The 26522-nt window shown below is 43.2% G+C and overlaps 2 protein-coding genes across 8 annotated transcripts in view; both read right to left on the reverse strand.

The window, feature by feature from the left end:
- Nucleotides 1–11444, reverse strand: part of ST8SIA1 (ST8 alpha-N-acetyl-neuraminide alpha-2,8-sialyltransferase 1) — a gene marked incomplete at its 5' end in the record, with an annotated part of 97354 nt that extends 85910 nt beyond the window's left edge. The window contains one exon of the mRNA XM_083860407.1: nucleotides 11188–11444. Coding sequence (XP_083716533.1) covers nucleotides 11188–11444 — 257 coding nt within the window. The remainder of the gene's footprint in view (nucleotides 1–11187) is intronic.
- An 11651-nt stretch (nucleotides 11445–23095) lies between these two features.
- The window catches only part of C2CD5 (C2 calcium dependent domain containing 5), a 57645-nt gene continuing 54218 nt past the window's right edge, over nucleotides 23096–26522 (reverse strand). For all 7 annotated transcript variants that reach the window (XM_083859192.1, XM_083859194.1, XM_083859197.1 and 4 more), the window contains 2 exons: nucleotides 25248–25394; nucleotides 23096–24573 (listed from right to left, as the gene is read on the reverse strand). In XM_083859192.1, coding sequence (XP_083715318.1) covers nucleotides 24442–24573; nucleotides 25248–25394 — 279 coding nt within the window. In that variant the 3' untranslated portion in view covers nucleotides 23096–24441. The remainder of the gene's footprint in view (nucleotides 24574–25247; nucleotides 25395–26522) is intronic.

Here is a 26522-nt window from a genome sequence, read left to right on the forward strand (position 1 = left end):
TTCACTGTGAACTAACTTTCTGAAGGTTTATGGTCTTTTATAGTATTCAACATTTAAAGGCTGCTGCTAAAAGGAGCAAGCAAAAATCCTAAACATCCTTCAAGAATTTATCCAAGATATCTACTCAGTATGAGGATAAAAAATTCACTAAATAAATCATCCAACCTACTTAGTCCTGCAACAAGGCATTTTAAGACAGGAATATTCCCTGAAAGTTGGCTTAAAAATACTATTTAAATCATGTTTATGTGCTCAATCACTCGTCCAGTGTGTTTTGGGAGATCTACCTCTGCAATACATTCAGTCCATTCACTTTAGACCCAAAAAGGTGACGATGAAATGACAGTGCCTGGCTATTTTTTCCTTAAACTTGCTTAAGGCTAATTTGTTCTTAGCAGTTATACAGTTTTTTGAGAAATACCTGTACACTGGCAGCAATTCATGAGTGGAAACTACTTACTTCTTGGGGCTTTTAATTTCTCTAAGGCAAAACTAGTTATAGATCTTAAATAGAAAGGAGTAAGATTCTCACCAGACAGACTGCAGAGCCACATGAGAAACCACCTGAAATCAAATGATTAAGCTAAAAATTCTGTGGGAAAGACCTGATAAAGCTCTAAAGTGCTGAGCAAGCTCATATTCATCTAGGTTGACCCCTGGTTTCAAGTGACAGTAGACTGCACATGTTCTCCTGGTTGTGTCACAGACAGAGGGAATTTTGCTCCATAACAGCAGAGGGAATTTTGCTCCTCTCCATGATGCAGATCTGCTTCTGCTCTGCAGCAGATGAGAAAACAGAGTTTGTACTAAATTTGTAAAATCAGCTCCACATTTTCCCACAAATTAAAAAACAACAACTGGGGAAAAACAACAAACTCAAATCTCTTAGTAAAAGACTTGCAGTAGCAATGGCCTGTTAGACAACTGAAGCACAAAATAGTTTGTTTGGCTTTTTTTAAATGAGAGAAAGCATCAAAGACCCAACACAAAAATAAACATGTTCTCAGATCTGGACCCATTAGCATTTACTGAACTACACTAAATAAGTGTTTTCCACTTGTTCTGTTGTCTGAACAGATCTATCAAAACACATGATTTCTCTATTGATATTAACTTCTTTGTTGTTGTTACCATTTGTGGATCAGAAAGCTCCAACAGCACACTCTGCCATGCCCTTCTGGATACACTTAAAGGCAACGGCTTAAACAGGATAGAAAGAATAAATATCTCATGTGCATTTTTACTGCTACATCCAGCTGGGCATACATAAACCTGGAGATGTTCAGCACTTGTCCATAAGGCTCAGCAAGTGTGTTTCTGCTAGATGCTTGCTGGCTGCCAAGACAAAATGTTCAATAATGTGACCTATGAAGGAATGCCCAGATTGGTTTTGTTTCTCCTATTCCCTTCACTGTTGCAGTTTCCCTAATTAAAAAATCCATCTAATTATAGGCTGATATGTAATTCTCACTATAGCAATCCCTAGCACTTAAAAACTGTGAGTCAGGCCCCCAAAATGATGATTAGGCACAGAAATTAGGCATCTGAATTACAACAACCCACACTGGATTCTTACTTGCCTTTTGGGGGCCAAGCCACCATTCACATTTACAAGCACTTCTCTGTAGTTATGGGGACTGAAATATTCCTTTTCCTTTCTATCCCATGAAAGTAAGACTGTCACAAATCCACTTGATTGCAGGAGCTGGCACAGCTATTACAAGGCTGAGAATTCTCCAAGTCATATTAAGTGCCCCTAGCCTCAAAATATGTAGTTCATCATCCTTTCCTGCTTTTGCTCTGAGAGAGGAGCAAGCATCACCAAGCCAGGTGAAATTTTGCAGGTGGACATCCCCTGGCCTGCTGAGCCCCAGAGCTCTAGAGCCTGGAAACAGCTGGAATCCTAGTCCATGCCAAAAGGTGTCCTCCTCATACTCCTAAATTAAGACCATCACAGTGATAAATCTCAAACTCCTCTCCACATAACTGAGGAATAGTGATAGATATATAAACTTTCTGAGAACTTACAGGTGAGCTATCTGCTCTACAGACTTATGTAGACAGACTACAGTTTCTCAACCCATTTCTTAATAATAGCATAAAAATTACAGAGGTCTAAAAGCACATAAAAATTAAATACGGCATGCATTTAACTCAAAATTATTTTCAAATCAATCTTTAAGCAAGCTGTAGACAGAGTGTTTACTTCATCATGCCCATTCTCATCTGATCCAACAGCATTCCTCTACTCCTGCCTCATGAATATTGCATCTCCTTTTTATCCCATATTATAGCCACACCCTGTATGGATTTATTCTCACGCTATTTACATTGCCATTAATTACTAAATGGCATAACACAGGAGACTGCAGAGAGTCTGAACCTCACTCGGACAAATAAGAAGGTAATGTTGCCTGAGGGAACGGCAGTAAATCATCCACAATGAGCAAGGATAATCTAAAGGCTGCATTCCAATTAGGAATGTCTGCTGCAGCACTTGCTACTGTTGTCTAGTGACAGAACTCACAGATGGAGGAGAAGCAGAGAATCTGAATTTCACCAGTGGCTGAAGATTCATCCTTTGTACCATAAGTAACTGTGAGTTACTATCCAGGAACAGGGATTCATACCCCCAGTGAATGCTGCATGTGGAATAAAGAGCTCTTCCATTCTCTTTGAAATAGACAAATGCTTCAATGGAAGTCATGGAAAAAAAGAAAAAAAAAAACTGAAACAAATGCATTGCACACTTCACAAGTAGTAAGCTGGTACCCCAGGTTATAGCAGCAGGAAGAGGCAGCACCCACCAAACCTTCAGCACAAGTATTGGATCACTCCTCCAGGGAACACTCCCACAGCCTGTCAGTTGTCCAGGTATTCCTCCACATTTAAAACTGCACTAAGAGATGGAAAACCCATCCCATTAATCAAAATTCCCAATCTGCATAGCCAGGACCCCACTACACACATTCTTGGAGGGGAAATCCTTCAGAGTACAGAATGTCTCTCTGCAAGTGATGCCTCAAGTTTTAGCTTTCATGTTTTTCAGATTCTGGGCTGCCTGGGGGTAGAGATCTGAGCCTCATATTAAGTTTAGTCAGTTCTCTTCACAGAGTAGGGAGACAAAACAAATCCTTTTCCTGCTGAAGACCAAGGACAACTTTCAGGCCCAAAAGCACAAACAGTGGGCTGGAGGGAGGAACAAAAAGGATGGGACCTCACAACCTGAAGCTGTAATTGGACAATTAAACCCCAATATGCAAATGGACCAAAACTTATAACAATGTAAGATCTCGTGACTGGTCAGCCAATTTTTGACCATTCTTAGTCCATCTTGGTTCTGGTCAGACCGTCCTGCCCAAAGTGTATCCTGGAGGCCTTTCAATGAACACCTAGTTTGTTCTGTAGCTCTGTCCAGTCTCTTTTCAGGTCAGCCTTCCCAAGCATCACAAGCTTATGGCACTGTAAAAATAATAATTTCTGGGCAGTGATAATTATTCACAGAATTCCCAACTGATGCCAGTGGTGACCTAGACCTGAAGTTCAGTTACAAGAGATAACCAGGTCACATGCATAGTTTCCTTAATTCCCTTTATAACTCTGCTTTCTTGCTGTATATAAGTACATGGGGAACCAAAACCCAGTGTCCCCTGGCAGTCAAAAGCAGGAGGACCAAAGCCCAGATGAATAATCTGGTAGTCTTCATCCCATTTATCATTAGATCTAAATCCTACTGACTCACTGAGAAAGGCAGGCATCGATCAGAGAGCTTTGAGTTGAGCATCACCCACTCACTGCACATTTCCAGCTTTTTGAACTGGTTTCATCAAGCCTTTTGGCATTTCTGAGTACTACCTACAGCAGTAGGTCCCTCATCACCCTGCCCAGGGATACCACCACACTGCAGGACTAACAGCATCAATAGAATGAGGGAACCTCCAAACACTGAGGCAGATGAAATAGAATTCCCAGAACTGACATTTGGCCAGATGGACCACATAGGAAAACATTAAAACCTTTTCACTAGGGAAAAAAAATGGTTTGTTTGTTTGTCTTCCATTCTCTGACAGGAAATGCGAAGCTGTTATTTCTCTATTAAAGCAACGGCCACTCCTGGCATTCCAGAAATATGCAGAGCAAGTTTTTCCCACAAGAAAGCAGGATGATCTGTTTTCCCAGCACTTCTTAAACCATAGGATACCTATATAGCAACTTTTAAATTAAAGCTGGTGGTGCTCCCTTGTTGGATCTAATAAATAATAACGGGATGAGGCTACTGAAAGGTGTCCCACAAGTTTTTTATTCCATTGTCAGTCTCAGTGAAGGTGGAGGCATAAAAGATGGTAAAATTCATGCCATAACAACAGAATCCTAAGTTCTCTTTGTTGCAAGGCCTTTTAAAATTTTTTTCAGCCAATGGACTAATGCTAAAGAATCTCAGAGCAGAGGCAACCTGGTAAGTAAAGCCTCTTGCTAATACATAAAGGCAAAGTCTGCAATTTACTTGCAAAGCCTGATAGCCAACAACTGGAACATCAAGGATGCAAAACAGCAGATGCCCTGATCATCAGTGGGTGTTGCAAGACTCTGGAAAATGGTATTAGTTCAGATAGGGAAGGAGATAAAGGAGTAAATAATTTCACACCAGCTCCTGGTATCACTGTTGTGAATGTTAACTGGACAATTATAAAAGGAGCCACTCCAATAGTCTGGGTCTCCCCTTAAAGCTGAGGAGGACCTCAAGCAGCTTAAGAATGGGAATAGGCTGAAGAAGAGGTAGAGAAGAAAAAGGAAGGAAAAAATATAAATACAGTGGTTGTTCAGGAAATGTTGACGATGCTCTCAGCAAACATGAAAGATATAAAAAATATTAACCATTTCTATTCAGCTGTTCCCAGAAGCTTTAAAAGCCCCACTGTGGCCGCATCTCCATTTGAAAAGAGCATCTCTAAATCAGGAAATTAAGGAGGGCATTTTCCATCAAATGGAATAGAAGTCAAAATAAGAGTCTGTTGATTTAATGCAATAACAACAAAAAAACCCACATCATTTTGCTAGCCATAGAATATTGTGTAACAATCTAATTTCACAACTTTCACCTTTAATCCCAAATGGAGCAGTGGGAAAGTGACCTCCAGAGTCCTGGTGAAAGCCAGGATTCAGTTCTCCACAATATAATTCACTTTGTTAAAAATTTCAAATACCACTAAGGTCAAGGCAACAGGCGCAGCTTCTTCATGAAGCTCAGACCTTCTGCAGCAAACACTTTACAGAAAAAAAATGCTTTGCCAGGGTCCAGGGATTTATCAGTGCCTTGTCCCACCCCAGCTGCTGTTCATCTAATCAGGTGAAATTCCATGACCTGGGAGAAGAATATCTGGTGTTCTGTATGTAAAAATTGTGACATGACAAAACCTGAACCTACACCGAGGTTTACAAACACCACTTAGCTTGGATTAATGTGATTCAGTCTGAATTTAAGTGTATGCAGCTATGTTAAAATGATTTAGCATTAGGAGCAATTTCCTCACATTTTGAGAACCCCATGCAGCATACAGAAAAAGACTAATGTATATTCAGGGATTTAAAATTTAAGTATTTTTTGGTGCTCAGAAAACTGGAACAACAGAAGACTGCAGTCCAAACAGCTTCCTCATTTCAGTGAAGTTCATCCACACTGGGGAATGACAAATTCTAAAGGGTGAAAGACAATTAATCTTCCATGCATTTACTTACTAGGAGCTAGCCTCAAAAAATAGGAAATTTCATATATGTCACTGAACACACATCACAAGGGAGCAACACTCTTGGCTGCTCTGAAGATGAAGATTACAGCTAGAGGAATAAATCACTCATTGCTACATTGTGTGGATGATTCAGTGCCCATTCCATCCACTACACAGCAAAGAAAGGGAAAACATAAATGGGAAAATACATACATCCAGCAGTGTCTGGGTATGTACATACCAGACTTTTGGGGCCCCAGCTGGGTAACCTGAATTCCAGCAAAGTCTCTGCTCCCCCTGCTCCCCAGTGCTTGGCTGTGGGCCTTTGGCTGCTCCCAGCTAACAGGAAAAGAGCCTCAGGGAGCTGGCTACATCTTCCCATATACACTGGCAGACTGGGGTTTGTACAAATCCAAAGGAAAGCAGAAATCCAAGACTTTGCAAGATACTAGGGATCTCAACAATCTGTTCCATCAGGATTGCAAATCAAAGCCTGTAAGAAAATGCTACTTAGGGTCAAGGAAGGAGAAGAGCAGGAGCTGGAACTCAGGAATTTAAATCAAATCCTATTTTGCCAGCACAGCTGTCATCTGCAAAGACACTGTGAGCTAACTCAGATAACTATTTCTCATTGTTTTCATCTCATTTAGGTATCCACCTTGGAGATATGGAGCCAAGCCTCTCTACAGTTTGCTTTCTTCATCACAGCCTCCAAATAATAACATGCAATGAGAACATTTCTTTCCTCTCACCTTTAACCTGCTATTCAAAATTGTGCCTCTTCACCAAAACAACTTATCTCAGCTGGAAACCACAAATGACAAATGCTCCATTTATCACCAATGAAGCAAATGCAACAGCAACAACAACAAAATCAAGTAAAATATTGATGAAAACACAGCCAGGCCGTAGCAACACTTACTCAGGACACAAAAATGAACTGGATTTGGCTCAACATGTGGGCATATCCATTCATTTCAGGGCAGGGCTTCTCAGGCCATAGAGGCAGAAATAACCCAATCCTGCATGTCTCAGGTCCACTCCTAACTCTGTCCTTCATATGCATCTAGTGAAAGCAGGAATAATTCTGTATCTGATTAAGCTGTTTAAGAAGAGCCAAACTCTTATATGAAGTCAACCTGAGCAATACAATGTTTAACCTCAGATTTGCCTTGAAACAGCCCAACGAGCAATAAAATGTTTAACCTCAGATTTGCCTTGAAACAGCCCAATGAGCAATACAAAGTTTAACTTCAGATTTGCCTTGAAACGAGGATCCCAACGAGGATCCCAACACTCATGTAATTTGCAGTGCTGACATAAAAAGAGAAGGGAAAAAAGGCCATGTGAACTAAGAAAAACCTTGCTGACTTGGCAATAGCATCTGTCATACCCCAGCTGGGGAAATGACCTGGAATTCTAGTTCTGTGTTAGTGCAATCCAGAATGAACAATGATGTGCACAAGGGGACTCTCCCCGTGTGACTGCACTCCAGGTACAGACAGGAACAGCAGGCAGAGAGCAGCTGGCAAAGGCAATTGACAGTGGGGAAAGCCCCTCTGGCACACCCGGAACAGAGCAGGATTTTTGCAAGGCATGCAAAGCCAACAGTAGGAGAGGATCCACAGTCTGTTCACATTCACATTCACACTGCAAACACCAGAGCCTGGATGTTCTGTCCAATTCAGCCACTGACCCTGCTGTGTGATTTCAGGGCAGGAGCTTCTCTGCTGCGTCCATGGAAAATGGACAATAGGACAAACCTTGTGGAAAGGAGTGGAGAAGCCATCAGCCAAGGTGAGCATAGCCAGTTTGGCCGTGTCAGAGGGGACATCACTGGAGAGCAAAGACAAGCTATAGCAGATGCTCTGGACTGGAGTCATGAACAGTGAGTTCACCAGGGACATCTGCCACCAGTTTAATCAAGACACCCCCCAGAATAATTCCTGGTGACCTTCCAGCATCACACAAAACTGAAGCAACAGAATCCAGAACACAAGTTAAATCTCAAAGGAATCCTTTCTGTTGTTGTGCAGGGACTGTCCCATCTCTTCCTGAAGAACCTTTAAGACACTAATCATCATCCAACCCATAGAAGGGACTCCTGACAGCCCAAAACCCACTGCCCCCCCACAAGCATCTTCACTCCCTACAAACAAATGAAAGAATTGTCATATAAACACACAGTGCTTGGGATTTGTGGTTGTATGCAGCTTGTAAGGGAGATAAAAAGATCCAGTTCTGCCTTTAATGAATTGCAGTATTTTAAATAAAACCGTCCTGAAGGTATTACTGTATGTAATTTACTTTAGCAAATAGCAGAAAACAAGTAGAAACGTTTTTGCCTAAATAATCTCAGCAGCACTAAAAAATCCCCTAAGCAATCTGTAAAACCAGTTAGGGCTCAATAACATTAACCACCTCAGAGGATGACAAGCCATTATGTTGTAGGCAGATTACACACATTAGCTATTAGTGGCTCTAATGATGGTCTTACTCCAATTCTGACCACTTTGCGGTTCAAAATTGAATTTTACCATCTGACAGAATATTCAGCATTTGTCACAGAGAAGATGTTTTCACAGTATGACTACCCTGGACCTCTAGTGTATTGAAATTTAAAGGCATCCATGGCTAATTATACAGGTATTTGTATTTGAAAACCAGTTTTGGAAATTCATTCAAACACAAAACCCCCATCAAGAGCCAGGCCAGTCTGGGTTCTTGCATAAGCAAAGGTTTACAGGGATCTTTCCATAAGGTTTCTGGTTGTAGAGAGAGGAGAAAGCAGCAGCAGCGCAGACTGAGGAGTTACCAGGACTTGGTTGCCAGGGTTCAACACAAACTACCCCAAATCACACAGATAGTTCTGCTGAATTTGCTACATCACTCAGTGAAGCTGTCCTTGATCCATCTACAGAAGGCAAAGTGCAAAGACCTTCTGAGGCTTGAAAAATATGGTTTCTTCAAGTTTTTTACCCAACATCTACTTCAGCAATAGGAGTCCAGTGGGTTTATAGGAAAAAATTCCAAACCTAGCCAGTGTTTGCTCTGTGTAGCAAGAACCTGGCTATACAAAGGCACAAATGCCACTGTATTACACAAAGCAGTATTAGGAATATTTCCATATGGATTTTCAGCCCAGATTAATTCCAATTTATGCATCAAACCGAGTGAGACTAAAATTGTTTGTTAACCAGAACGTGGCAGGAGGGTTATGGAGAACAGCAATTCACACTGTTTCTAAATAATATTTTATTAATAATACATTAAAGCACACTGAGTATTAGATTATTATGGAAAGCCATAGTACTTGAAAGTTCACATGCAGTTTTCTGTGAAGCTCTATCCCTCCTTTGCCATTCAAATAGAGACTGACATTCTCTGGAATTTTCCAGCAGAAAGTTAAATTTGGAGTTTTTACAGCTGGCTTGCTTAGGGACAGCGGGACCAGAGCAAAGAGTTTCTGTTAACCTCAAATATACAGCAGCTTGCCTGACATGGGCTTCAACTTCAAAATCTTCTATCATAAAGTGAAGCAAATTTAAGCAGAAAAAAGAGAGTTCTACTTCACAACTGTTAGAATAATACAATTTACTATACTCACTACATATCTCCAGCATACAATTTCTCTTAAGAATTACTTTTAAAGCAGATTGATCTAAAGTTCATTGTATTTAGTGCTGCACCAACTCATCAAGAGACTCAGACGAGAAACAACAGCTCCTTTTATTGCATGAGCCTCTCTTCAATAGCATCTCTGAGATAATCACTATGCTTAGAGAGTAGAAAAACATATGGGCAAGTGGAATAGTTGATAAGCCACACAGAGTTTTTGTTACTAAACCATGTGGTGGGAATGGTCTAAAACTGTTCTGTAAACTGAAGCTGCAGCAGCAATACCACTCTTCAAACAACATTTGGTTTACTGACATGACAACCAATACACCAAACTCTTTCCTACATCACCTATGGGGTAATTATTTTTAAAAACTAGATTCATCTACCCCCAACAATGGGAGTCTTTGGTTCACAGGATCAAGATCAATTAATAGTCAGGAAGATCAACATAGCTTCTAATGTTAGTCAAGTGTTTTAGGAGAGAGATCCTGCATCTGTATGTTATTGCTAGTTCTGTATTAAAGGGAGGATTTCTTCCAGGCCTGCCTAATGCTCAGACATCCTGCAGGCTTTGGAGGCTCACAAATATGCTTTTCAAGAACTGTAAAATTTCTGTTATCCCAGCAGACAAGATACTAAATGACCACATGAGCTCCAGTTTATGACAAAGGCAAACACATCCAGAAAACACTGAAGAACTTACAATAAAACTGTACGCCACTTGAAAACAAACAAAAATGTTTTAAGAGGGGAAAATAAGTCCCTTGAATTTTGGATCTGATTCATTTTGCTAAAGAGGGCTTTTCTGGAGGCAGTTTGATTGCCACTCGCTCTGATCTTTAATTTGCTACTTGGAGGACAGGGAAAAAAAAAAACATCTTCCCTCCGGGAAAGGGAGGGAAATCTGCCTCTCCTCCAATTGCCTGTATTTTATCCAAACATGTGAGACATTTTTGAGGGGATGCAAATCTCCCCTACTGCACACGCTTTTAAAGCGGAGTGATTTTAAAAATCCATAAAAACCCTCCCCACCGCAGGGACCCGCTCGGTTTTCCCCCAGCTGTTTCAGCTCGGTGTCAACATCTCTCCTCTCCTGTACAGCCGGGCAAGGTGAAACGGGCCCCAAAGATTATCGCCATTTCCCAGCCACGTCAAAAGCAAAGAGGAGAGAAATAAAAAAAAAAAGGTGCTTTTTCACGTGGCTTCTATAATAAACCGCAGAGAGTCAGCCCGGGAGCAGCGCGGAGCATCCCCAGAGCGGGCAGGCTGACAGGGATGCACAAAACATCCAGGCAAACCATTCCCCAGCGCATCCCGGGGAGCTCCACGAGCTGGGCTTTCTCCTGGCACCGAGCTGGCTTTGTCAGCAGCCACAGGAGCTGCCGGTGCCGCCGAGACCCGGGAAGAGAGAAGCATCCCCATTGTGCGGGCAGAGCGCCGCAATCTCCGGAAACATCATCCCCCTTGCGAAGGTGTATCCCTGCAAGGATAAACCTCCATCCATCCATCCATCCCCCGCGCCGAGCCCCGCAGCCAACGGAGCCACCCCCCCGCCACCCCCCCCCCAAAAAAAAAAAAAAAAAAAAAAAAAAAAGAAAAAGTTTTGCTGGGCAGAGGGGGCCCTGCCTGCCTGGCGCCCGCTGCGAAAAAACAACGGTGCGGGAAAGAAAGAATAAAGTTTGGGGTTCGGAGGGGTAGGGGGGAGTCAGAGTGGGCTCTGGGCCGTGGGTTGGTGCGGCTGCCCGTTCCCAGTGCCTGTCCCCGCTGCCCATCCTCGTTGTCTCTCCCTGTCCCCGTCCCCTGCCCGTCCCCGCTGCCCTTGGGCCGCGCACGGCGGTACCTGAACAGCGCGGCCGCAGTCTGGTTCTTCCTCCACGCCTTGCCCTGCTGCAGCAGCACCCCCTGCACGATCTCCTTCTCGTCGGGCAGGCGGTACACGGGGAACACGTAGAGCCAGCAGAGCACGAAGACGCCCAGGGCGCTGGCGCCCACGGGCAGGCGGGTCCGCGGCCACTTCCACGCCAGCCCCGCCATCCTCCTCCTCCTCCTGCTGCTGCTCCCGCAGCGCCGCCGCGGCTCCGGGCCGCGCTCCGGCATCAGGCCCGGGCCATGGGGGGCCCGGCCCGGCCCGGCCCGGCTCGGCTCAGCTCGGCCCGGCCCCGCCGCCGCCCGCCGCCATCGCCGCCGCCGGGGGGAGCGGGGCCGCCGCCGCTGCTCTCTGCTCTCGCCTACCGCCCGTGCTCACAGGCATTTGGTCCCTCGCCTTCCCCGCCAGATGATGCTCCGCCGCTCCCCGCCCTCCCCTCCGCCTCCCGCCGAGCCCCCCTCGCTCTCTCTCTCGCAGCCTCGCCGAGGAGCGACCCGGTAAATTTCCACCCCGCCCCGGCCTCCCCGCCCGGCCCGCGCCGCCGGGGGAGGGGGAGAGAGCGGGGACCCGGCTGGTGAGGGGCTCCGGGCCACGCCCGCCCCGCCCGCCCCCCGCGGGCACCCAGCGCTGGGAGGGAGCGGGAGAGAGAGACAGAGAGGGAGGGAGAGAGGGAGGGAGGGAAGTCCCGCTCGAGTGTCGCCGCCGGCACCCACCGACCCTCCCTCCCTCTGTTTCTCCCTCCCTGCCGGCGCCGGGCTGTGTTCCTCGGCAGAGGCCGCGGCGCTCTGCAGCTCAGCTCGCCCTGGCGGGCACAGCCCCCCGCCCGCCGCCCCCTCCCGACCGGGATCCCCCTCGGGCTCCCCGGGGCCGCCCCAGAGCTCCGGACCTGCCCCCGAGCCCGCATCGCCCAGCCCCGCCAAAGTGCACAAAAACATCCTACAAAAGCGCACAGAAGAAAAATCTGTGGGTGAAGGTGCTTTGGGGAGAATGCAGCAAACCGAGGGCACGGCAATCCCAAAAGCAAAGCAGCACCGATTCCGGAGCAGCAGCTCTTACAGGCAGCGGCTGAGGACACTTGCTCTCTTCAGCCTGGAGGAGATGGAGGGGACACCTGGCAGCTGTTCCTTGTGAGGGGCAAACACTGATGGCATCTCCTGAAAACACCTGAGGGAATGACATGAAGCTGTGTCAGGGTTGGATATCAGGGAAAGGTTCAGCACCCAGATGATGGTGAGCACTGTAAGAAGCTCCCCAGGGAAGTGCTCATGGTGCCTGACAAAGTTCAAGAAGCATTTGCACAACACTCTCAAGCACTCCATAGATTATTTGCGTTGTCCTGTGCAGGAGCAGGAGTTGGATTTTGATGATGCTTTCAGGTTCTATTCCAGTTCAGGATATTCTCTGATTTTCTGTGCCCACTAGAGTGGTTGGGTCTTTGAAGAGAACACAGCGAGGGTTATACCCCCGGTTGATGGGTGCTCCAGCTCTCTGAGGTTGTCACTGCAGTGCTCAGAGTGAGGGAGAGCTGATAGAGAGACCACCCACAACCCAAGGAGCAGCAGCACAAACCTTGCACACCTATGGCAGTGCCCAGCTCAGGCTTCCCGCTGGGAATTCTTCTGCCCACCAGGATGAGGGTGCCACATGCACATCCCTCAGCCCTCCTAAACCACCAGTGTCATCATTTCATGTCAACTCCAGCAGGAGAAAGCAGCTCTCTGTGAAGATCAGCTGGGCTGAGACATGGGAGACACGTTCAGCTCCTCTCAGTATCTCAGTTTCAGAGCCCAGTCTTTAGTCCCTGGCATAAAAGGCAGATTCAGCCCAGGCTGGGGCCATCCATTTGTGCTCACCATCTCCAGCCCCACTGAGAAATGCTGCAGACTACCACATCACTTTAGGAAGAGTTTTGTATGAGTTAGTAGCCAGCTGCTTTCCAGACTTTCAGCACATGGACACTTGGATATTTTGGAGCAACTTTCAGGGTTGAGTGGTAATCAGGGGAATTAATGAGTGAAGGAAGGAAATCGAGAAGAAAGTTTGATATAGTTAAGTTATGTATCTCCTGGCCCTAAGGCAGCAATAAAATAACCATTTCAACAGTGTTTCAACAGTGTTTTCAGCTGGAGATCCCAACATAAGTAGTTCTCAGTGAAAAAATAAACCTGGAAATCTCAAGGCACTTTCAGTGTTTGAGAGAAGGAATAACAGTCTCATTCACAGTGTGTTGCTGTGTAGAAATATACACTGACAAATAGAACATTTACTTCATTATGTCTAATAAACATAAAAATGCCAGAATCGTGTTCTTGCATAAGAAATACTATTTTCATTCATATTTTATATGCTAGAGCTGTCTGGAGTGTTATAGCTATTTTCTCAGGGGGAAAAAAAAGGGAAAAGAAACTGAGCAAGGCATTTTGGTTAACCATTAAGAAAAAAAAAAAATAGAGCCAGATAAATATTTTTGTTTTGGTGAGGAAACTATTTACCAACAGCAGAATAAACCAGAATCTGTTCAGTCATGTCTATTAAAAACAAACAGGACCATTCAGTCTCTGGAGACTAATTCAAAACTTAGCTAGAGACATTAAAAGTAAAACAAAAAAAGTGGTTGAGAAAAAGATGTACAAAACTGTACCCAAATTAGATCCTGACTCTTTGCTCACCTTTTACTGAGAAAAGAGACAAACTAGAGGCTCTGTATTGCTTTGGAAATAAAGTGGAAAACAACAAGAGAAAGTAGGAATTGCTTATTCTTTCACTATGCGAACTGCTGGCAATGAATTAAGTTAAAGTATGCCCAGTATACACAAGATTTTGGGATATCTTTTATTTGTGATCCTGTGAGGTATTCCTGAGCATTTCCTCCCTTGTTTTCTAAAATCTATTTCAGCATGAAAGTCCCAGGCTGTTCACTGATTTCACAGCAGTCTCTGGTCTGTCTGGCACCACGGCAGTGACTCCATCACTGTGTCCTGCCTGCCACCCTCCAGGAGCCACATGGATCAGGACAGACATGAGGCAGAGCTTGTTATGTTGCCACTGACTTGCCACAGGGAACTGAAAATTCCTGGCCTTGATGAGCTCTTGCACAGGTGGGTTTTACAGACACACTGGGGCAAGCTCAAAGCCGGGTCTGTTACTCTGGAGTCAAATGTTTCTGTGCAGCTTTATCAGTCTCTGTCCTTTTCCTCTGTCAGTGAGCCCTGAAGAACTGCACACCCCTCCTTCCTGCTGGGAATAACAGCTGCAGGTGGACAATAAACAGCAGGTAAGAATAAACTGCCAAAAATGAATCTTGCTTACAAACAAATAGCTTGAAGTATTTCAGTGACACTTTGCCATTGTTGAGAAGATGTGGAGATGTGCTGATTAACAATCCATACATTTACATCAAAGCAGAGAATTGATATCCAGGCATGATTCTACTCTGTTGAACTCCCATTTTAGTGAGAATTGATGGCGAGTTTTAAACTCACCTCCATTACTTGGTTCCAAGTAAGATCCCAGCCAGAAGGGCCAGGTGTCCTGGGCTGTGTCTGTCCCTTGCAGAAAAAAAAAAAAAAAAAAAAAAAAAAAAAGTGTTTCTGAGAGATGCCTAAAAAAGCAGCACAGAGAAAAGCAATGAGTGACAGCATGGAATAAAACTCCTTTTAAACTCTCAGGCGTGAAACAGCGTGACTATTGACGGATGGGAAGGAAAACGCCGTGCTGGGATTTTCTCTGTTTCCCTCCAAAGCGCATCAGGAGGATCCCCGGCATTCCTTGTTGCATTCCCCCTCTGCCCCTGCGGGTGGAGCTGACACTCTGCTCAGCCGACACCTTTCCCCGGCTGCAGAATCCTGTTTTTATTCTTTCCCTTTCTCCCAGCCCAAAACACTGGGGAAGATTACAACTCCATCCTTCAAAATATCCAGCGTTTGCCTGCTCTCGTTTGAAGCATCGTGCACTCCTACAGGCATCCCCTGTACCTCGTCTCTGCACTCTTTCAGCTCTCTCACTTCCAAAATAACAGGGAATTTCCCTCTACTTCAGCATCCCACACACTTTCTGTTCTGCAGAATATATCAGAGGAGTTGCACTGGAATCAGTTTTCAGAGTCTGGCACCTTTTTAAGTTGATGAAAACGTTACCATGCCATATACCTGGCAAATCCATTATCTTCCCAATGCACTCAGCTACCACCTGACTGAAATTCCCTGTTCTAGGCTGTGCCCTCTGTTCTGCAAGTATTTCATGCTACATTAGTAGAGTCTGTGTGAAAATTGAATTTTATTTTCCAAGGGAAAACGAAGCTGAAAGGAAAATAAGCATTCTGTGTGGAAGCCCAGCCCTTACTCCCCCCTGCCATAAATAACCAGTGCTCCTTTGGTACTTTTTTTTTTTTTTTTTTTTTTTTTTTTTTTTTTTTTTTTTTTTTTTGACCCAATGTACAACACAAAAAATATTCAGAAATCATCACCTGTCTGAACTGCTATTGTAGGCCAGCTTTTGTGTGGTGTCACCTGTGAACAGGCTGATTTCTCTGAATTCCTCTGTTCACACAGATCTGAAAACTGGCACCTGAATCTCCCTCTGTAAGAACAGCACAAACACTGTAAACTGAATGGATGTACAGTTGCCCCATTATGCCTCTCCCCATCTCAATTTACTCTGCAGCTCTGTTGAAACCACCCACAAAGGTATACTCTCAATGATAAAGCATTTTAAACCCCTAATTTGACAGACAGTTTTATATAATCCTATTAAAGGGGAGAATTGTAATGACAATATCAAATTAATTCCTGCAAAGTTATGGTGTCCAAAAGCTAATCAGTTTTTACCTGGCTTGTACCAGTTTTCCTCTGAAAAAATGATTACCAGTTTTGCCATGTTTTCCTCCTCAGCTGTCATGCTGTAATAGTATCATTACTGTGACAACACCTACAGTCATCCTTCCAGCTGCAGAGAGGAGTGAGGATGCACAAGAATGAAGCATAAAATGGGGGGGGGAAATGATTTACTGATGAGAGACAGAGCTCATTCTCTAAAACAGAGAACCTCTTTTACGAGCAGCGTCGAATGGAGTTTCAAAATACCTTTTTTATGCAAACAATGATGTTGGCTGGTAAAAAGGTGGAACAAGAATGACTGAAAACACACAGGAGTGAGTGACAAGGAGTATATCAAGGCATTAGCCACAGGCACTTTGCTTTTTGGTTTTGCATGGAAAGAAGTTTTTCTCATAAAATGGAGGAACAGGCAATTTTTGGCAACTTTACCATCACTGCTGTGCATTATTACAGTACCTCTAGGGATGCCATAAAACCCAGACTCCTGTTCTACAGCACTGGCTTCAAGATGCCTCTTCAGCATGTTTTAATGCATCTAAAAATGCCCATGTAAGACACAGATGGGCAGGAGCTCCAGTAAGGTGAAGTTAAGTAAATACAGTGAAATTTTGGGTGAAATTCCTACCTGTGCAGCTCTTTGAATTTGTCCTTACTGTTAACAGGAGCAAGCTGTGCTGAAGTTAATGGGTTTATTCACAAAAACAGCTACTCAGAAGGGTAAGGGACTTGCTGGATTAGTATCAATTAAGTTCTTTTCAGCCTAGAGAAGGGGAGGTTGCATTAGGACCTCAGGGCAGCCTTCCTGTATCTGAAAAGGCCTAAAAGGGAATCACAGAATCACAGAATGTGTAGGTTGGAAGAGACCTTCAAGATCATCAAGTCTAACCCAGCCCTAACATCTCAACTAAACCATGGCACCAAGTGCCACATCCAGTCTTTTTTTAAACACATCCAGGGATGGTGACTCCACCACCTCCCTGGGCAGAGTATTCCAGTATTTAATCACTCTTTCAGTGAAAAACTTCTTCCTAATATCCAATCTATATTTCCCTTGATGCAGCCTCAGACTGTGTCCTCTAGTTCTGTCAGTTGCTGCCTGGAGAAAGAGACCAACCTCCAGCTGTCTACAACTACCCTTCAGGAAGTTGTAGAGAGTGATAAGGTCACCCCTGAGTCTCCTTTTCTCCAGGCTAAAGAACCACAGTTCCCTCAGTTGTTCTTCATGCAGCTTGTTTTGCAAGACCTTCACCAGCCTCATTGCCTTCTCTGGATGCTCTCAAGCATCTCAATGTCCTTCCTAAACTGAGGGGCCAGAACTGGACACAGCACTCAATGTCCTTCCTAAACTGAGGGGCCTGAAGGCCAGGCTGGATGGAGCTCTGAGAAACCTGGTCTAGTGGAAGGTTTCCCTGCCCATGGCAGGGGGTTGAAACTGGATGGCCTTTAGGCTCTTCCAACCCAAACTATTCTATGACTTTATGTATTAGAACTGACATGCCAAAGATATTGTGGCTGGAAGGTCCTATTGTATAATGTACAATTTATGAAGGAAATAAAATGCATATAAAAGGCACAATAGAACATGCACAGAGACTAAAAGCACATCTCTGAAGCAAACAGGCTCTTCCCTTATAAGTGCAGTTCCTTTTCCTTGGGACTCAAACACATTCTAACATCATGTCTGACATTTGCTGACGTTTCCATTTGAGCAGTTGCTGTCAGGAAGTCACCATTCATAATTTAGTCTTGGTTGAGATCCTGTTCATGAGAAGGTTGTGTCTGATATAGAGGAGGACATAATAAATTTGGTCTCACAATAAGTAATCCCTCTAAACCAGGACGAAGTGGATAGAAGAAAAGCAGGAGAGAGAAAAAACCATGTTAATGTTGTTGCTGTATCTTTTCTTCTTATCACAAATGATCCTTAGTTCTGACTAGGGAGAACCTTGAATTTGTGTGAGGCATCAGGAGACCTCTCTGCTGCTGAGAATTATCAGCAGATCTAGATGATGTGATTTGTTCAGCTCTTCACCCTAGAAATGTGATGGAGAAAAGGATGAAGCAAAAAAAAGAGGATGCAGAAATGAGTTTAAAGACAACTTTCACCAAGGGTGGCTGAAACCCTCAAAGCCTGGACAGACAAGTGTCTAAAAACAAACCCCACAAACACTCTGGCTGTTGGTGTTCTCCGCTGGCAAAAACTCAGGCCCTGAGCATAAGCTACTGCTTTTAAGGGTGCAGGAGGTCATGGGCAAAACCAGACCCAGCATCCACAGGGAAAATGGAAATTAAAAATTGAGCAAAAATTGAGCAAAAAGCCAAGGCTTCAGGCACAGAACTAGCCCAGAGCACTGAGTTCTGTGCAGAGCTCAGGTTGATTGTCAGGTTTGCATTAGCCAGATTTTCCATGAACCCATACATCAAAGGCCAAACTTACATACTGGCCCCATAACACTCTTTCCAAATATATTGATTAACATATATTTGTGTGCAGCAGCAATATGCATACAGTAACACTGATATACTGGAACCAGAACCAGGACCTGCTTGCATTTTTAAGTAGGCCTCAGAAGTGATTTAAAATTTCTCTGGAAAAAAAAATTGTCATTACCCTTATCTCCATTTAATAGAGAATACAGACACAGAGACTTGAAACTCTGACTGATGACTGAGGTAGATTTGTAACAGAGAATTCTTCAAGCCTGGTGCAGTGCTGTGGGACACATATTCCAGAGAAATTCAGCTGTGATTCAAACTGTTGGATGCACCAACAGTTAATATTAGTGAAGTGCCTCAGGATTATAATGGGGTTTTTTTATGGCCTCCAAATTTAAACAGCATCACTTCAGGCAGAAAATTTAAAGCTTGGTTAATGGGTAAACAATAGTGAAAATTTATTCTGTCTCATAAAATTAGGATAAAAGCAAGGCTTGGCACAGAAACTGTCCACCAAAGGACAGAGATGAAATTGAAAACAGCTGGAGTATTATTTTCCATGCTGGGTGACAATACAAATTGCTAGTGAAGGAAGAGGAAATATCCTGTGACTGAGTGTGGTTTCCAAGGGAAAGCAGCTTCCCACTGGGATTTGCAGTTACTGTGCAAAGATGACATCAACACCATGACTGAAAACTCAAGAAATGCAGGACCAGGAACCAACCTGCACATTCCTCTGCTGACCTTCAACCACACTTTGCATCCCAGACCACAACAGCTCTTTCACAGTTGTCAAATAATGTGATCCCACCATGGACTTCAGACACACAGACATGTTTAGTTCTGGAGCTTTGTCATTCTTATTTTTCTCAAGTTACTTATTCAAATGTGAATCCCTTTGAAAAGATTTGAGGGGCTGTGCTTTCACTCTGTTTTGAGATTAGTCCTATAAACCATTTGAAAGGCAGGGAAATGACAGTCTTCTCTCTTGAGAAGAGACCCAAGAGATGGATGACTCTGTCTTACAAAATGTCACACTGCGATGCCTGTCATGTTAGAAGGGAAGTTTCACAAGTCATTAATTCAGCCAGCTGGGGGGAGAGACTAATAGATAACATAAACTGGATGGGAAGATAAATGCCAACAAAGCCCTTTCATTCGGAGACTCAACATACTTTTCAACCTGCCTATTCACTTTGTGGGAAATATGACCTCATAAGTTTATTATATTTTAACATTATTGCACAAAGAATAATTTTTAAGAGGGTGACATAAAATTGCCAGTGTATCAGAAATCAGGGAAAGAACAAAATCTTTGATGTGCAAATAATCAGTCACCTGGTAGCAGGTGTAAGTCTACCATCATTAACATTTTTCTGCTGAACTGGAAGGGTCAAAATGTAGGTTGCTGTGTAAAATATACAGTCTGAATTGAGATAACAAATAATTGAGTGCCATTCAAAAATCAATTATTAAAATAAAGTCCTTATTTGCATAGTATGATGACTCTTACAGACTTGAAGATTCAAACAGACATGATATTCCTAAAAAAATGTTGGGAAAGAACGTAGAGTGAAGTGCCATGCCTTGCTTTGAAATAGCTTTGAAATGTAGGCCATTTAACCAAACTACATGAAACCACAAAGCTCCTTCATGTCAGGACATGAGGAAGCTGTAAATTGTGCTAAAAGCTATTATTTTAGTCACTGTAATCACAAATAGAGCAAAAAAGAAAGACATGGATATCTCTTTCTAGAGTTCTCTTCAGAGAGGGAAATGGAAATGAAAACATTATCTGTGAATCCTCAAACTGAAGTTGCCTAGACTCTGCAGAGTATAAAAGAGAAGGAGTCTGTCACTCCAAGTGAACAGAGAGCCATGATTTGCAAGATGGAGGGTGGATTTCTCTAAGCTGACCCTGGTTTCTCCAAATGCTTGCCTTCAACTCCTTCTAGGTGTGAACTGGGTTTAGATTTGGTTTCTGTTTCTAGGTCATGAGTGTAAACAGGAGGTCTCACACATCCTGTGGTGCCTGTCTGGGATGTCAGCCTGCATCATCACATACTTTCTCTTCCCAAACAAGAGGGGAAAAGTGTGTCAGGGAGATTTTATTCCAATGTGATGGGCTGCTAGGGTGCCCTCCCCAGCCCAGGGGTCATGATTTATGGCAGCTAGTGACAGAAATGGATGGAATGTGCCCCTGGAAAGGGGCAAGCTCAGTGTCTCCATCCAAAGGGAGGTGAGCAAAGGAAGGGTGTGAGGGAGGCTCACTGGCTCCAGGCTCAGAATTGAATTTTAACATTCAGTCCTAGCTGTCACAGCTTTGTCCCACCAGGAGCAGAGAAGCATTTCCAGAGGGTGACCCAATGTGGATATCAACTTCCCTCCCTTGTGAGCGAGGGAGACCACAAGGAGGTATTTTGGTAGGAAAATGTGCTCACATGCCCGGGATTTGTGGCAAACTTGAAAGTCTCTCTTCAGCAGCAAAAAGAAAACACAACTCTGCCCACATGTAGTTCCACACTGTGGATCAAACTGTCAAAATAACTTCCCACAGCTGAGACCTGGAGGACAGGCAAGCACTCTGTTGCTGTTGAGACCCATTACTGGAACAAATAATGTGCTACGTTTTACAGTTACAATAATTGCAAACACCAAACATCTTACATTTCCTTTCCTTCCACAGATTTTTCCAAACTGTACATGTTGAATAAGCAGATAACTCCTCAGATGGAAATCTGGGAGCTTTGTTGGCATCTGTTTGTAGTTTTACAAGGATAAGTTTGTTACGGGAGGCTGAAGAGGAAATGAATGTGGAAGGACAAGCGGGTAAATCTGCAAGTGATGCTTTTCATCAGCACAGAACTGATGTAACAAAGGATGTTCTGCCATTGGGGTCAGAGGCTTTATGATTGCTAGGTTTGGAGCATGGGTAAGGGCTGCAGCCAGGCAATATTTCTCTAGGATTTACCCTTTGCTGCTCTGACTTGGGTGCCATCTAGATTAATTCAAAAACTGTTTTTTTTTAACTCTGTGACAGATCACAGGAGCAGATTCCCTTGGGTTTTCAGTCAGTGTATGTCCAAATGGTGTCTCCAAATTTTTGGGTGATGAGTTCAAAACATTCTCATGCCTAATGCTGGTGATTAATTTTGTGATTATTTAACAAGAAATGCCCTCAAGGTGACAGATTTCCACAGGGGTTAAATACTCACAACTTATTCAGTAGCTCTAAAATATTGTCATAAAACCATAGGAAGATCATATTAAACCTAGAGAAATTCAGCAAGACATTTCTGAGCTAACTACCCATCATCCCTTCTAATAAAGAAAGGATCTTTTAGACCAATTTCTACCAAGTGTATTACCTAATTTAAAAGGGACTGAAACATTTGTCAGAATGTGGAAAAAAATGGGGAGGTTTTAGAGTTTAGGTTGATTTTCAGTGTGTCTGTTAAGGTTTTCTTTCTCCTGATTTAACTTAGGAGCACTTGAGCACTGCACAGCTGTGTACTAACCAATTCTCTTAACTCCATTTTCTCACAGGATAGGAATTAACCCAAGTACAAGTTTAAATATTTCACAAGTAACATAATTACTGTGATATCAGCAACTTGCTGTTTTATTGGCTTCTGTGTTACCTGTGTCAGACCAGAGTTTGATTTCCAGAGTCTTCAATTCTGTAACCTGATTTTCAGGAGCAGCAGGTTTTATCCTTGTTTCTCTGCAAGGTATCCAGTTGTGCCTCTTGACTTTTTGCTGGGTCACCTCCAAGCATTAACCAGAATTTTTCAACAGTTAAAACCTCATGAAATCAGATGCACATCTCTGCATCTTTAGGTAGGAATTCCCACAGCACAAATATACTTGATGGAATCACAGAATGGCTTGGGCTGGAAGAGCTCTTGAAGAGCATGCAGTTTCACCACCTGACATCCCAGCCCTGCCATGGGCAGGGACACCTTCTACTATCCCAGGCTGCTCCAAGCCCCATCCAACCTGCCCTTGGACACTTCCAGGGATCCAGGGGCAGCCACAGCTTCTCTGGGGACCCTGTGCCAGGGCCTTACCACCCTCACAGGGAAGAATTTCTTCCTAATACCCAATCTAAACCTACTCTGTCAGTTTGAATCCATTCCCCCTTGTCCTGTCACTCCAGGCCTTTGGAAATAGTCTCTCTTCATCATTCCTGTAGGCTCTCTTCAGGCATTGGAAGGCCACTATGAGGTCACTCCTCTTCTCCAGGCTGAACAATCCCAATCCCCTCAGCCTTTCCTCACAGCAGGGCTGCTCCATCCCTCTGATCATCTTGGTGTCTCCTTTGGACTCGTCCCAACAGCTCCATCCTGCATCGTTCCTTCCTGCTCTGGAAATCCAGGGCTGGAGGAGCTCTGCAGTGGGATCTCACCAGAGTGGGGCAAAGGGGCAGAATCCCCCTTTCCCTGCTGCCCATGGGGCTGTGGATGCAGATAAGGATACAATTTTCAGCCCAGGATACAGAAGAGGTTGTAACAATCTATACAAAAAATATTCCTCTGAGGAGAATAGGGGTGGGACACCTTTAGTACATCCAGCTTACACATTTATCTGATACATAGATATTAAGACGGTGAATTTTATAAAGAGATTTATTGTGCAAGAATGATTTTCATGCTCATTTACAATGAAATAATTAGTTTTAACAAATAATCATGCCATTGCTTAATTTCAACACTAGACAGAATATTTACATTCAAGTTTACATCTTTGTTCAAGTTCCATGTACAATATTGTCAGAATGAAGCAAGAATGCATCTTCAAATCAAAGTTTTTTGGTTTTCTTTTCTTTTTTTTTTTTTCTTTTTTTTTTTTTTTTTAACAGCAGAGTATCATCACCTTTCAGAATTTTAATGGAAATGACAAATTTCCTGTCTTTGTAGTACCCTTATTTCCCAGCTACAGCACTGGAAAAGAAGAAAAAAAACCCAAACACAAAAGCAAGCTGCAGGAACCAGTGTCACACACATACATCAATCTCCAACTAGCCAGCCATTTAAACAGGAAGGAGGCTGCAGAATAACCTCTGCACAACTGATTTTTGGGGGACTGTTTGTGTCATCCTTGAAACAGATCCTGCCTTGAGAAAATGAACCTCAGGACAATTCTTTGTCACAAAGTCTTAAATAACAGAAAGACCTGCTTTGTCAATACTGAACTGAACATCTTGTAATAGTACCAGACACACCCTGAAACTTTTTGTTGTGTTCTGGGTTGTTTTTTGTCCCACCACAGGGATGCCCAGGATCACAGCATTGCGGTCTGGCAGCTGTTAAAAACATTAAAAAAAACAAACAACACCCCCCCCAGTCCCCAAATATAAAAACAACAAAACAAGAAAAAATAATTTAAATGTGCAGAAATTCAAACTGCAACTTTTTGGTTCTACTTTTTCCTCTTCACACTCCACGATGTAAAGGAATTTCAGAGTCCAGCCCATGTTTTCTCAGCCTGCCCACAAGTCTCTCCTTTCTCCATCAAAGGTTTCCAACACAGACTTCTCAGGCACCTCCCTCCCAGCCTGACCTGAGCTGAGAATCAGCTCAGACAATGCTCAAACTCAGAAATGGTTCTGAATGAACTTTGATGGTCCCACTGTACAGCTCAAAAATGCAACAATTTTTCCTTCCTTCCACAATTCCATGTGATGTCTGCTATTCTAATCCATGTTCTCCTATCAGTGCTTCACCTGCTGCCTGGTTTCACAGAAGCCAGGAATGGTAATAGAAGAACCAGAGCACACCTGCCAGTGCACTGCTCTGACTTACATAAATTATATGACAACAAAAAAAGAGTGATTGTCTTGGACTTTGGCTGTGAATGTCATGGAGAGATACTGACTTTGAAGATGCAAACCTAAACATTCCCACATTATAAATAATCTTTATATTTTGCAGAGACTACTTCACTTGTTCTGCCTTCATGTTGTGACATCTCCTGCAGAACTGGTGGGCTGAGGAGCAGCTGTGGAAGGCTGCACTGGCAGCATTTCGAGCTCAGATTCACGGACAAAGATGACGGCATCACCACTGACATTTATCAAACACTGAGCCTGGAAAAAAAGACAACAACCAGTCACCAAGTATTAAACAATAATGTATTTTATGTTTACTTATACCTGCTAAATGTAACTACACAGAAAAATCAACGATTGGGAGAAGAACAAATTATTAGAATTTATTGGTGAGGCAACTTGTGCCACATTTTCCTTTCTATCTGCTCACGTGTGTGCTACCAAACATGCAGATGGTTCTTGGAAGACCACCACAGATAAAATATCTGGATATTGCTTTCATTACTGTTTTGAACATATTTAATTTACTGCATATTCTGTTATTGTCTTCACAAATTAAAGTTGGTCCCTTTATGTACAAAATGGAGCATTTAACATCAGCAACTCCAGGTATTTTTACATGGAGTTAGGATGGAAATCTTACACTGCAACATCAGAAATATCAAGTAAGTTCTGCACTACTGTGCAACAGTTTCCTGCAATTTACTTCCTTCTAGCAAGCTTGGTTCTTTTATCCATCTGGGTATTTATGAAGCATCCCCATAATTTTGAGTTAATACAAGAACACTCTTGGATTCTTTAAACATTATCCTAAGATATCGAAAAATGTTGTGCAGATATGGCTCCACAGCACTGCTGTTTTTAAAGACACAAAATGCATATTTGTATCACACTAACCACAACAGCACTTATTATTTCACATCCTAATGTACCTGATTTTTGTTTGGGTTCTCCATGAAAACACACTGCTTCATTATGTACGACACAACTGCATTCCCTCCCAGAGCTGCAACGTGAGCTCTCACCATGGCAAACACTTCAGCAATAAAAGCGTGGAGGAAACCACTGACACCACCCTCCTAGAATGGAAAAAATAGACATTATATATTATATTAGGTCTAGCTACAAGATGCTTAGTACTTCTCTTACATATTTATCAGCTGAGTAATATAGTGAATTTTAAATGGTGGGGAGAACTTAAAAGCCATTCACTGTTTAATGGGTCACAGTTACAAATCAGATGGAGAGAGATCATTCATTTACAGGAGTCTGGAGTGACAGGACAAGGGGGAATGGATTCAAACTGACAGGTATAGAGTGGATATTGGGAAGAAATTCTTCCCTGTGAGGGTGAGGAGGCCCTGGGACAGGGTGCCCAGAGTAGCTGTGGCTGCCCCTGGATCCCTGGAAGTGTCAAAGGCCAGGCTGGACAAGGCTTGGAGCAGCCTGGGATAGTGGAAGATGTCTCTGCCCATGGCAGGGGGTAGAATAAGAGGGTGTTTAAGGTCCCTTCCAATCCAAACTGTTCTGTGAAATTCCTGGAAATTCCCAGTAGGGAGTGACCATTACCTTTGATCACTGCAACTTTATGTATGTTCATGACTCATTAGTTCTCGACACTCACTGAAGAAATGATCCCTCAAAATAAAAAGTAAGCAAGGGATAGAGCAGAGACTTGAGCTATTTGAGCTATTTGTTTGTTTTTTTTTTTTATTTTCCCCTTGAAACACAAAAGAACTTCTAGCCATCTCATCTCATTAATTTTTTTGACTTGATGGTGCTTGTGGGACATTTTTATTTCTTTGGGTGCACAACTGAAGAATTTAAACTGATGTCAAAGGAGAAGAAAAACAACCAAGTATGGATTTTCCCAGAAAATCCTTATGAAAGAATGTGAGCAACTCCATTTGTGGGGAAAAATCTATTGCACACAAACCAGGCAACCAACCAAAGAAATAAAAATCCACAGAAAATGCTGAGGAAAGGAACTGATCAAAACAGAGCTCATTGCTGATTCAAAATACATATAATTTTTCAAAATTGAGGTGAAAGGCAAGACCACTAGACTTCCCACATGACTCTGTGTATGTGTCACTGGAAAAAATGGAAGACGCAGGGAGAAGAGACTGAACTAAGCTGAGTTTCTAAGAGCTGTACTCATTACTAAAAGTATAATGTCCCCTGAACAGACTCATAAAGGCATTAAA

The sequence above is a fragment of the Zosterops lateralis genome (assembly GCF_965231275.1).
Source record: "Zosterops lateralis genome assembly, chromosome: 4".
Classification (NCBI taxonomy): domain Eukaryota; kingdom Metazoa; phylum Chordata; class Aves; order Passeriformes; family Zosteropidae; genus Zosterops; species Zosterops lateralis.